The sequence below is a fragment of the Lycium barbarum genome, chromosome 6 (genome assembly GCF_019175385.1).
Source record: "Lycium barbarum isolate Lr01 chromosome 6, ASM1917538v2, whole genome shotgun sequence".
Lineage (NCBI taxonomy): Eukaryota > Viridiplantae > Streptophyta > Magnoliopsida > Solanales > Solanaceae > Lycium > Lycium barbarum.
In genome coordinates, this window is record NC_083342.1 from 109,815,379 (window position 1) to 109,828,131 (window position 12,753).

A 12,753-nucleotide genomic window follows, 5' to 3' on the forward strand; every position below is an offset into this window, starting at 1 on the left:
AAATGGTCATAACTCTTTGTACGGAGGTCCGTTTGATCTCCGCAATATACCGTTGGAAAGATATTTCAATTATCTACAACTTTCAAGAAGGAAGTTTTCTCAAATTACTAACGTACTTTCTCAAAAACTGGCCATGAATGAAGATTCAGCTCTGCCACCTTCAGTAAAATGGTCATAACTCTTTGTACGGATATCCGTTTGATCTCCGAAGTATACCGTTGGAAAGGTACTTCAATTATCTACAACTTTTAAGAAGAAAGTTTTCTCAAATTACTAATGCACATTCTCTAAAACTGGCAATGATTGAAGATTATCTCAGATTTAGACAAATTTAGAAGGCCTTAAGGATTTCACTTTTTGATTTGACTTCAAAAAGACTATCTATCGCCCGAAATCATTCCGAAGGGATTCATATAACTAACATGTCATTATAATACCAATATTACCCATTAGGACCTAATTCGAACTTACGGGATGTTACCGATATGGTTTAGTATGAGAGTACGAGGTGTTACACTTAGTGTCTTGTGTATCTCTATAAAATAAATATTTTTTGTTTTAATACTTAGGTTTTCATTTTCTTTTTGGTTAGCTTCAAGGCTTTCTAAGTTTTTTTCTTTTGTAATAATTTCCTTTTTTATCAACGACAATTTTTAGATTTTTTTTGTATGAATCACTAAGGTATGTATCATTTTTGTATATAATATGTATCATTTGTGTATAAAATATGTATCAGTACCTATCTGTAATGTATAGAAACTGTATAAAATATGAATCACTAAGGTATGTATCATTTTTGTACATAATATGTATCATTTATGTATATAATAGGGAATTTTACACTGTATGCCAATTATGAAAAAATATTTACCCGTTTTAGCCCATCTTTTTTAAATTACCCGCCATAGCCATTTTTTTCCTCTTCAGTTTTTTACTAGTCTTATACATTATTATACACTTTTATACAAGGTTTATACATTGTCTACAGTAGATGTATAAAGTTATATATTGTTGTATAATATTGTATACTAGTCTTATACATTATTATAAACTTTTATACAAGGTGTATACATTATCTACAGTAGGTGTATAAATTTGTATATTGTTATATAAAGGTGAATATTCAAGTTTTGCCATGAAATGTTGGGCTGTAGGTTTGTAATTTAAAATATCGGCTATGAATATGTAATTTTGACCCATAAATTGTTTATAACTGAAATTTTCCCTATATAATATGTATCAGCACAGTGCCCTATATAGAATAGAAAACTGTATCATTTTTGTATATAATATGTAACATTTGTGTATATAATATGTATCAGCATAGTGCCCTATATAGAATAGAAAACTGTATCATTTTTGTATATAATAATGTATTATTTGTGTATATAATATGTATCAGCACAGTGCCCTGTATAGAGTAGAAACTGTATATTTTTGTATAATATGTATCATTTGTGTATAAGATATGTATCAGCACAGTGCCCTATATAGAATAAAAAATTGTATCATTTTTGTATATATAATATGTATCATTTGTGTATATAAGCAGTGAATGGAATCATAGACAATGTACAAGAGCAAATATAAGCAGACGATGAAAAGTTCCAAGGAAGATCCTCAATGATGTAACTCTTCAATCAGATCCTCAATGATGTAACTCTTCAATCAGATCTATAACTTGAAAGAAGCAGATCTAATTTGCATCAAGCATAAAAAGAATGCGGGCTTATTACACATAAACCTTGATCCAGATCTACAATTGCCTACTTCCCAACATTACAAGATACAAAAATGAATTATGAACTGAACTTGTATGAACGTAAAAGATAGAATTTTGACTATAGAAAACCCATATGCAAGGAATGGGTGCATACCAATAGATCTGGATGAAACCAATATGGAAAAACAAAAAGAAAGAAGTGAAGTTTGAAAGAATTTAGAACAATGGCCAAATGTGGATTAGTTTGGGCCGAGTGGACTTCTGGTGACATTAAGCCCAAATATTGGCCAAATGTGGGATTAGTTAGGCCGATTGGACACACAGCGTCCTTTTCCCCTCATTCTAAGCTCGCTATGACACTATGCACGTTTTGGCCGAAGAGTGTAATTGGGCCTAAACTACCGTATGAGCTATGAGCATCTTATCATCAAGATTGCAGTTGTTGGAACTAAATCCAGTTGCTTTTAACCATTTGAAATAAACTTGTTAGATGTAAGAAATTTTCGGGAATTAACATGTACTCACTTTTTATTTTTTTTTATTTTTTTTTTGTATCTACTCATTTCATAACAATTTCAGACGCTATGTCTGAAGTTACATATGATTGAAGTTCAGGTGTTTATGCCTGAAGTTCAAGCAAAAATTGCTAAACTTTAGCCATATATGCCTGAAATGCAGACAAAAGTGGGGTGAAGTTCATGCAAAATGGTTGAATCCAGCGACATATAATTAAAATCAGGCAAAGATGGCTACACTTCAGCAATGTGTGCTTTTGAAGTTTAGGCAAAAATGTTTGTACTTTCAACCATATGTGTTTGAAGTATAGACAAAAAGGACTAGGCTCAACTATGTTCCTAAATTTCAGACACGTGGCTTATATGACAGGGCAATTCGCAAGAACGCCCTTATTTGGGGGTGGGTCTTTAATTTTTGTCCTTCGTTAGAATTTCTTGGTTTCAGGTTCGAACCCCCCCCCCCCCCCCCCCCCCCCCCCGCACCCAGCACAAACACCCCCCTGTCAAAAATTATTAAAAAAAATAAATCGCAAGATAGAGTTTGAATTCGCAAGTCAGAGATTTGCATGCAAAATTTTGCTTCAGGAAGAATTTTGCTACCTTCAGATAGAGTTTCAAACTCTATCTTAAGGTAGAGTTTTGCCTTCAGGCATGCCAAAACTCTCCCTTAAGGCAGAGTTTTGCCTTATACCTGAAGGAAAAATTCTGCCTTAAGGCCTAACTTTGGCCCGAACAGGTCTAATTTTGCTACAAAACTCTGCCTTACGAAATTGTTTTTTTTTTTCTGAGTCGGGATTCGAATTCCAAACCTCATGGTATTAGGCGAAAGGGACAAAAATTAAAGACCAATGCATTTCTACGGTACTCTGCACAAAAAAATGTATATGACAGTCCCAAAATCAGGTATTTGTGCCCTTCGGCCCATTTAATAAGCCTTTAGCACAAACAAATAAAATATAGAGAACATGACTTGAACATGATAACAATTGGGTCATTTGCACTTTTGGCCCTACTTTGTGCTGGTTTTTAATTTTGTCCCTCCAGAGTCAAGACAAACAGGGGCGGATCCATTAAGGTCGTGGGAGTGCCACGCCACCCACAAGCTTCGCCCGAAACCCTATGTATATATACAGAAACTATATACAAATATTTAAAGTGGCACCCTCACTACAAAATGCCCCTCTGGTGCCAATGGCGAAGGGCTCTGTTTTCTTCTGTCTGGTCGCAGGATCAAATCCTAGCGGCTGCACGCTGCACTTTATTTTTATTTTTACCTTGCTAGCAACAATAAGCAGTCAGCAATATGACTGGGCAGAACTTTTTTATTTCTTAAAGTTGAAAACATAAGTTTCCCTCTCTTCCTTCTCATAAAAAAAAAAAAAAAAACCTCTCTCTTCTCAATTCTCATCAAAGAAACAAACTCTCTCTTCTCAATTCTCATCAAATAAACAAACCCTCTTCATGAAGTACAGATTAGAGATTTGAGTTACCAACTCGATACTTTCATATTTCATATGCGAAGTGGTAATCCCAAGTTCTCCAACTTGCAAGGAATTCGTGATTTGGAAAAAGCATTGGTTGAGGCAAATCTTGTGGATACTTATTCACTTGTTTATTTACTTGTGAAATTAACTCTGATCTTACCTGTTGCTACCGCAACTGTGGAGAGAGCATTCTCATCCATGAAGCGGATCCAAAATGAAGTGCGGAATAGCATTGGTGATCAATATTTGAATGATTGTTTAGTTTGTTACGTAAAGCGTGATGTATTTACAAATGTAAGTAATGATGTCATCATTGATCATTTTCAGAAGATGAAACCTCGTCGAGGACAATTGTAAATGAATGATGAATATTTATGATATTAGTAATATTATTGGAAGTTCTTGCAGAAATGCAAGGTAAGGCTACGTACAATAGACCCTTGTGGTCCGGTCCTTCCCCGGAACCCGCGCATAGCGGGAGCTTAGTGCACCGGGCTTCCCCTTTTTTTTTATTTTTTTTTTTATGTTTTTCTCTTCTGTATATTGCTATAAATAAATGTTTCATCAGAAAAGACGAATAATCCGACCCAAAGCCCAAATTGATTGAATGACGCATGGCACCCGGAAACTTCAAATCCTGAATCCGCCTCTGAAGACAAACAACTTTTTCGCGAAACATAAGTTTATATTTTGGCATCATAATAACCCATAAGTTATGCATGATTCCTTAAAGAACTTACGCCCCGCTAGGCGTAAGTTCGATTTCGAAGGACAAAAATTAAAGACGAGCTCATTTGAACGGTAAAAATTAAAGACCGGTCCATTTGAAGGGAAACCGTGCAATTTCTTCTAACAAACATAGTACTTAAAATCAAAATAGAGAACCGAGAACGTCAAATTCTAGTTCGATTTGATACATGTACAATCATATCAATACTAGTACATCTAGTCATGTCCCATGCCCAACGAAAATGAAGTGTTTGTGCTCCCTTAAATGTCTGAGTCAGTAAATTATTACCGAAAAACTCAATCCAAATAGCACACCATTCTAGTGGTACAGTTCCTTTCAGCTTATTAATGCGAGCTAAGGTTTTGATGAGATAGGCTTCTATAAAGGTATCAAGCTAAAATAGGGGACGAAATTGCAAACGGCACTAGTGGCGCCATGTATGGGCGCATCCCTATGCACGATGCTATACCATGTGGGAGCACAGGCTCTCATTGACATGCCCCTCAAGCTAGCTCGGGCATGAAGCATGCATTGGAGAGTCAGGTAACAGCCTGCCCACCCCACTCTGAATACGACTCAGCCCAAAGTAGGGTCCAACAGCTAAAAGAGTACCGCATGTAACATGGTTGTCCAGTGTGCAGGGGTCATACCTAATTGAACAGTATTGTTGCTATTCAATGCTTGGCCCATTGTCCAGCATTGAGCCCTCAAGGTAAAGTCGAAGAAACAGTCTAAATATTATCAAGTATGAGCATCCCAACCCCATCCCCCCTCTTAAAAAGTAGAAATATCCAGTCTTTTGTAAACTAAAGGACAATCCAAAAAGTCTAAGCAAATTTTGAGTAGCACGAGGATGACGACCTGAAAGATTTGAAATTAAAGAAAAAGACGATCCCCAAACCGAAAAATATTTCAGGTCTTTGTCATAAAGATACTGTACGTGGCTTTTTATCTCCTTTCAAAGCAACAAATCTTTTGAGATATCAACTCTTTGGCCACATTCAAGAAAGAACAACACTAGCTATCAAACCTCACTATAATTTCTTCACTAACAGACCAGAATTAGATCCGCACACATTTTAATCCTTATGCCACCCTAAAGGGCTGTCATTTGTAATCCCACCAAAACTAACTAATGATTTAATAAAAAAACAACATGAATAGAATGAGACTCCTAACTTTTAGGACCACAGGCCTAAAAGTATAATTTTCTTAGTTGAAGATCACATGCAGAGCTCAGAAGGACCATTACTGTGAACCATGTGCATATGCATTGGCCTTAAAAATCAATCTATGTAAATACTGTATATATATTGTAAAGTCAGTAGTATGTGCCAAATAATTAATGGTACGGATATGAGGCAGAGCCTGAAAAGATAATGGGGGGCCACAAACTCTCATAGCTGTTATGTTACAGTCACTGCCACTCTTTTCCACTCAGTGCTATAAAGAAATAGCTCAACCATAGTTTGTCATCAAGAAACAAGCATGTCTACAATTGTTTGCTTTTTTTACAGACTGATCAAATCAAACCCCACCAAAACCTGTCAACAACCACAAAGGTATTCACATTTTCCACAACTAACCTTCACCAAGTTCCTTAACTACATGATTAGTAAAGTCTAAGATTAATCCACGAATCCAGTTCCTCAGTACTCTGCTACTTTGAAGCAGATCACAAACTCCACATCCTTCCTAGTTTATAAGAGAAGAGAAACAAGCAAAAACTAGATAAAAAGAAAACACGTCTACCCGTTAAGCCTTTTACCCCATATATATTGTAGCCATTATATCAACAAGTCTTCAGATTTTAGCTCTGATTCTACACTCGGCATTGTCCCTTCACCTTCTAATGATAAAATAGGAAGCTTACACCTAGGACTCATCTTCTTCACTTGCTCACTAGAATATATAAATATCCTCCTGACCATCTTACAGAACTCCCTGCAATCAAATAAATTAAATTAAAACATGTAGCCAACAGAATAGCAAATGAAAATTCAAACAGTTGCAGAGACTCACGGCCATGGATCATCCCCCACAAGCATCATGTCACCCTCATCATCCGTGTAGACAACTTCCCATTTGTTTCGAGGGCAAAGCTCTCCCTTGATATCGAATATCTTCTCCAGCTCACTGATAAGATCATCATAACCACTTAGTGCAGCCAAGTCAACCGCACGTCCAACACGAACCCCTTGCATTTGCACCTAATTTGGATAATTATGCTTACAGGTAACTAAAGTGAACAAACGTTCCAACAATCTAAAGAACATAAACTATCTTCTGTACCTTAGTACGAGTTCTTGAAGAAGTGAGGCCCTGTTTGTGTGTATCCTTTGGTAGTGCCTCCAATTGGACTTGTTTCTTTTCTTCCGAAGGATTCAGATGCTCTACATTCTGGTCCTTATCAACTTCAGACTCGCCAGGCACAATGGGTGCATCATCAGCACAGTTGGATATAACATTAGCACTAAGTATTTCTTTCTCCCTAGTAGGCGTACTACTAGCGTTTTTCCGCAAGTCAATGCCAAATAAGCGACAAGCAGAAGAGATCTCACGCTTATTACCCCTGTCCACTTTGTCAAGTAAGAGGGCATTACTTGCCCTTGATGACATCGGAGAACCATAATCCAACAGAGCTGATCGTGTGATCAGCTGCTTGTTGTCTTCAATAGGGGAACCATTTGCAAGCATACTATGCTGCCAAACGCCACTGAGATGTGTCCTACAACTACTGTTGTTCACGCCATTGGAGAGGCTGCTATTCTGCTTTGAAGACCAGAATAGTTGGTTGTCATGGCTTTGAACTTCAGCAATACTACCTATGTGGCTCACTTCAACAGTAGGACCAGATCCAGGGTACCAGAATGGAGAAGCAGCAGGGGCAACAGCGATTTCTGCAACAAACAAATTATTGCTGAATTTCAATGACTGGGCTTGTATAAGGGGAAAGGAAAAGTGAGACACGAGTGCAGAAGTTATTACATACCAGTGTGGGGAAGCTCAAGGGCACGGGGTCGTTTGCTCTTTATTCCTGGTTGTGCAACATCTACAGAAGTAGGAGCAACAAAAGGCTCTATCTCCCATGGTGAAACCCTGTCTGGCCTTACTATGGATGCTGGTTCATCCCATTGAATCTAGAAGGGAGCAAAATAGTCAAAACAAGACCAATGTATGTGTCAAACTTTTCCATCTATGAATCCAAACATATTCCTAACCTTCAAGGATCGCCATTTAGATTCTGACCATTGCGAGGAGATGTCACCAGTTCCAACTATCGTTCCTGTAAACCTGACAATTAAAACTCGCAGAAATCAAAAGCTGCAACAGCAGCATGGCCTTCAAATTAACACACAAGAAAAGGATATGAACAGTGAACCTTCTTTCAGGAGAATCTTCTCCTTCAAACCTCATCCTGAAACGCATACCCACTGAGAACCCATGACTCACGGCCTCCAGATACTTATTCAATCCAACTATAAATTGGCTTGTCCTGATTGATGTCATATGGTATCAGAAGAATAGGAAAATGTCATAAAACAAGCACATGTAAACATTTACTCTGTGCATCTACATGAATATAAGAAAAATACCTTGGCTTATAATACACAACAAACAGAGTCTGTGTTGAAATAGCATGAGATGCAGTTGCAAGAACTCCAAGATGCATACATTGGCTGGATATCACAGATTGAGGCATAGGGCTTTGCTGCCGAGCAAGACGTCGAACCCCAACACGCAGTTCTCCATTCTCATCCCTGCAATATTTAAGACATACATTACATCTATTTATGGAAAATAAAAATTATGGTTGAATTTTATCAAAAATGAACCAGCAACAATTCCTAACAAGTAAAAAAAAAAAAAAAGAGAGAGAGAAAAGGAGAGTTAACACCTCAGGAATACGAAAGCATCACCAGCAACTAATCTCTTGGATGTTACGAATGTACTCCATCCAGTAGTTAGCAAGTGTCTTCGAGGTTGGCCTGAAAAGTAACTAGGTCGATTAAGGAACCAAGACAGCATGCACGTATACCAGAATCTAAATTCAATTAAAAAAATTCTATTATACCGGGAGAGTTTCCAAGTTCAAAAACTCAACCACCAAGATTGATTATTCTTCCTGCACGCTAGAAAAAAATTACCTCTAAAGATATGCTTAAATCGCCACTCATACCCATGAAGATCTTTGGTGATCAAATCTTGGGTCGGAGTCGCCTGAGTCATGTCCTGTTGATGCCACATACCAGTCCAAATGTCAGAACATATAACCCTCTAAAGATTTGCTAAAATAATCAAGTCTAAGACAGGAAGGAGAAGAAATTAACCTTCCCTCCTGCCAGTTTTGTTATATAAATCTAACACAGCAGTTGCTGATATTGAAAAAATACATACTAGTACGTAAAGTTATTTTTAAACCCATTTTCTTCATCCATCTTTCTCTGAAAACAAAAAGGATAGAGTGAAGATAAAGTGAAAGAATTACCAGTTGCGGGAGACATTCATTAGCGTGCTTCCGAAGAACAGAGAATCCTCCATGAGTGCTCGTATCTGATGCGGTTAAGATCTTACTGAATGAGTGAACGGTTCGTTTTGGTGGATCAGGTGGACATGGATCAGGTTTAGAAGGCTCCTCTTGCTACAAAAGAAGAAATTAAGGTGATGAAACACAAAATTAATCAAACTAATTTAAACTGAAAATTGGCTTAGACAGGACTGATGTTCTGTTTACCATTAACTGCTGGATTCTTAGAAAAGATGCAGTATAAAATAAAATGCAATTACTACTGATTGTACCTTTGCCTCAGGGTGCAAAGTGATCTGGGCATAAACCTCATCAGTCTCCGCCTCCGCCTGTCAATTGAAGACAAACTTCCCTCCTTCAACATAACAGGACAATGGCAACGAATTCGATAAACAAAAGCTAGAATTCAGAATCAAGAACATACCAGTAAGTGGACGTTAACAACGCGACAGAGGATCTTAGAAGGAAGATTAAACAAAGGAATTTGTTGATTCACAGCTTGATTTGTCGAAGCCTCTAACTACAAATGCATCCATTAGAAACACACAGCTATAGCAAATTTCTTTTTTTTTTTAAAAAGAATGGAAGCTTAGCATCATAAAAGGGGTTTGCAAAAGAAATACTTGTTCTATGTGACCCTGTGGAAAGTAGTAAACTCGTTCATCATCCCGAGGAACATCCACTAAAGGCCCTGCACATGCCTTCCATAGCTCCGTATACAAATCATCACTTCCCATACCTACTCAAACACAAAATAACCACAAAAAGAAATGTAACAAAACTCACATAAAAGGACATATAATTAGAATGAAAAAAAAAACTTGAGCTTGCCTAAGAAATGAAGCAAAGCCACTGAGACTTAAAAAAAAAAAACAAAAAGGAATTGAACTCTACAGTAGTTGTTATGAAACTCAAGAAACAATGATATGGAAATTTTTTTAGCTCATTGGTATTTAAACTACATTTTTCATTAAAACAGAACTTATCCCAAATCAGGAATTTTATGACTTATGAAATGATCAGGCAAATTGCAGTAACTAAAGCCTTATCTAGCTGCATAAGTAACAGTTGAGAATTTTAAGAACAATTAAAAAATAAGACAAAGAAATAGAAGAGAAACAAACATAATAACAGATGCAAAGTCAAGTTTTGCTACCTCTTCATAGAAAACAACAAAAATTTCATAGAAACCCATAAAACAAAAAAGGAAAAACAACCGAATAAGCAAGTGTTTTTCACCTGTATTTTGATTTTGTATCATAGAGGCTCCTCTAAGTTCTTCAAATTGAACAATTAAAGGCCACTAAAACCCCTCAAAAAGAAAAAAAAGAAAAAAAGGATGCTAATTGCTAACAAGAAAGCTTGAAGAAGAAACCTTATTGTTCACGCACTTCAACGTACCCAAATTATCATCATTACATATACAAATCCAAACAAAAACAACTCCAAAGATCCAATTTTTACTAACAAACAAAACAGTTAATCAGCCATTTTCTGAGCTACCCTTGTTTGTTTCTCTCTCTAAATGTAAACACAAGTGTATGTAACAGCTTTTGTGCTCTTTCTAGTGTTTGCTTTTTTTTCAGTTACAAAACCACTCTTGTTTCTTTCAGTCCTTCTTTAGCTACCAATACCACCTTTTTTGGGTTGCAAAAAACCACTTTTTCTTGGTCATATTATCACCTGAATCAACATTACCAAATCCCAAAAACTGCTTCCTTAATATTTTTCACTCTCTTTAATTGTACATGTATCTTTTCGTCTTCCCTCTATATAAGCTGAAAATGAAAAGCTTTTATTTCACTGACTCACTAGGACATGCCAAGGTTAAAGTTTAACCACAGTTAAGCATTTTTAACTCCTTTTTCTACCCACCTTTTTCATACACTTTTTTTTCTTTATTTATTTATTGGAAGTACGTACCTTTCCCTTTTTTTTTTCAGTTGAGTTATAGGTAATGGGAAAAGATTTTTACTTTTATAATAAAATCTGACGATTTTGTCACTCACCCTTTTCAACTGTCTTTTAACCTTTTTGGCAAATTTTACTCTCATTTTAGGTCCCCTCGTTTTACCAAGTGTAATATTTAGCTCAAATAATTTAGAAAATATATGTCAACAGGCAATCCCCTTGTTTAAGACTTGTGAGTAAGAAAGTACTTATTTTTATTTCTTTTGTTACTGCTAATGAGAATAGAAAAAGAATAATGCACTGTACTAATGGCTTCTAATTTCATTAATTAATTATATAATTATTCAGAGACACAGTTAATAGCAGATTGGTGGTCTAAAACCCTGCAATAATACCAACAATAAGACCAAAGGATATGATAGATGGTTAAAGTCCCTCCACCTTTAATTAAAGTTTTAGATTCAAGTCTTAAAATGAAAAAAAAAAAAAAAAAAAAACTGATGAGAGTGGTTTAGCCTCCTTGGGCAAACGGATTGAATATCGAATGATTAAGAAAACACAACACGAAATTAATTTGGAGAACTCTGTGAGCGTTACGGTATATTCGCCATTTTAAACTCTAAGCATGGATGGTGTAGTATTTGACATTGATTACATCGAAATGCAAGTTCGTTTTAGAAAAAGCTTCAATTAAGCTGTATATTTATTTAGTTAATTAATTGCTAGGATAAATGAGGTATAAAGAAAATAAAACAATATATTTTTAACTTATTGAATCGTGAAAAAATCCATCAATCAAACTTTAAGTTTTAAGCGGAAAAAATAAAACTTGCATGAATTTCTTAAGGTCATTTTGATCTTTGTTAATTGACATTTTTCTTTTGATTACCAAGCCACTAATTCACTATCACATCTCGTGTAATTTTAAATATTGTTCATTAAAACGTGAGCTATTTGTATAGTTCTGTGGCGTAACGGAAATATGGTAGAGGGGAACATAAAATAATAGTGACAATTAAACATGCAATTGCGCATTGACAAAATGCATGCATCTTACAAAATGTGCACATATAACTACTACTATTAAAATTTAACACGCCATTTCAATGAATTACGAATCCATATCCCCTTATTTTATTTGTGAGTTGCAAATTTAAGTATTTTCTGATCATTTAGTTTTTTCAATATCGTTATATTATTCATCTCATTTTATTGTCAGAGAAAATAAAGTTACAACTCATTGAAACACTTTACAAAATAGTATGATATTTATCTAATTTTAAAGAAGTCACTATATCATGTATCAACCTTTTTTTATAAATATCTAAAATGAATTGATAATTGTTCCGTTTTTCCTTTTTGCTTCAGATCATGGTATTTTATTTGAACGGAGTTTCATTTTATCATTTTCATGGACAACATATCATTAAACTATGCTAATTATAGGCTATGGGAATACCTATTTATTTTGCCATGAATGGAATAAGAAGAATAGATGCTACTAAAAGTCAACTTTAACCATAGTTAGGTTAAGTAACTAGAGATGTTGAGTAAACGTGACTTGTATTAAACAATGGTGGTCCTCACATAACGGCTGCTTAGCATTTACAAGCGTAAGTGCGTAACCCCCTAGAATATTGATAGCAGCCAAATATACACGAAATTTAATTGATTTAATTCTATTATTACTACTTTTGTCCTAATTTATTTTGATGTTTTTCATTTTTTGAGAGTCAAATGCGTTATTTTTTTACCGTAATTTTTTCATAATCTTTTAAAAAATTTAAATTATTAACTATGGTGACTTATAATACTTTTTAAGTAATTTTCATACATGTAAAATTTATTTTGAAAATTTTAAA

The 12,753-nt window shown here is 35.3% G+C and overlaps 1 protein-coding gene across 4 annotated transcripts; it reads right to left on the minus strand.

Annotated features, from left to right (window-relative positions):
• Positions 1 to 5,898: 5,898 nt before the first annotated feature.
• LOC132645420 (auxin response factor 11-like) lies at positions 5,899 to 10,744 on the minus strand. 4 transcript variants are annotated; one of them, XM_060362393.1, is made up of 14 exons: positions 10,382 to 10,744; positions 9,604 to 9,719; positions 9,405 to 9,500; positions 9,253 to 9,309; positions 8,942 to 9,094; positions 8,601 to 8,685; positions 8,351 to 8,441; positions 8,049 to 8,213; positions 7,835 to 7,948; positions 7,674 to 7,746; positions 7,445 to 7,592; positions 6,745 to 7,352; positions 6,475 to 6,662; positions 5,899 to 6,396 (listed from the first exon to the last, which is right to left on the minus strand). In XM_060362393.1, the coding sequence occupies exons 2-14, from the start codon at positions 9,715 to 9,717 to the stop codon at positions 6,240 to 6,242; spliced, it is 2,049 nt and encodes a 682-aa protein (XP_060218376.1). In that variant the 5' UTR covers positions 9,718 to 9,719; positions 10,382 to 10,744; the 3' UTR covers positions 5,899 to 6,239. The 4 variants fall into 4 exon arrangements, with proteins under 4 accessions (XP_060218376.1, XP_060218375.1, XP_060218373.1 ...); XM_060362392.1 differs by having other exon boundaries at positions 10,356 to 10,744; XM_060362390.1 differs by lacking the exon at positions 10,382 to 10,744 and adding an exon at positions 10,220 to 10,360.
• Between the last annotated feature and the right edge of the window lie 2,009 nt (positions 10,745 to 12,753).

Excerpts from the sequence above, each read along its gene's own strand:
- LOC132645420 (XM_060362390.1), bottom strand. The coding sequence starts at position 10,241 with ATGATACAAAATCAAAATACAG. Across the intron at positions 9,720-10,219 it reads GATACAAAATCAAAATACAG|GTATGGGAAGTGATGATTTG; the intron begins GTGAAAAACACT and ends GTGTTTGAGTAG. Across the intron at positions 7,949-8,048 it reads GTTGTGTATTATAAGCCAAG|GACAAGCCAATTTATAGTTG; the intron begins GTATTTTTCTTA and ends GACATCAATCAG.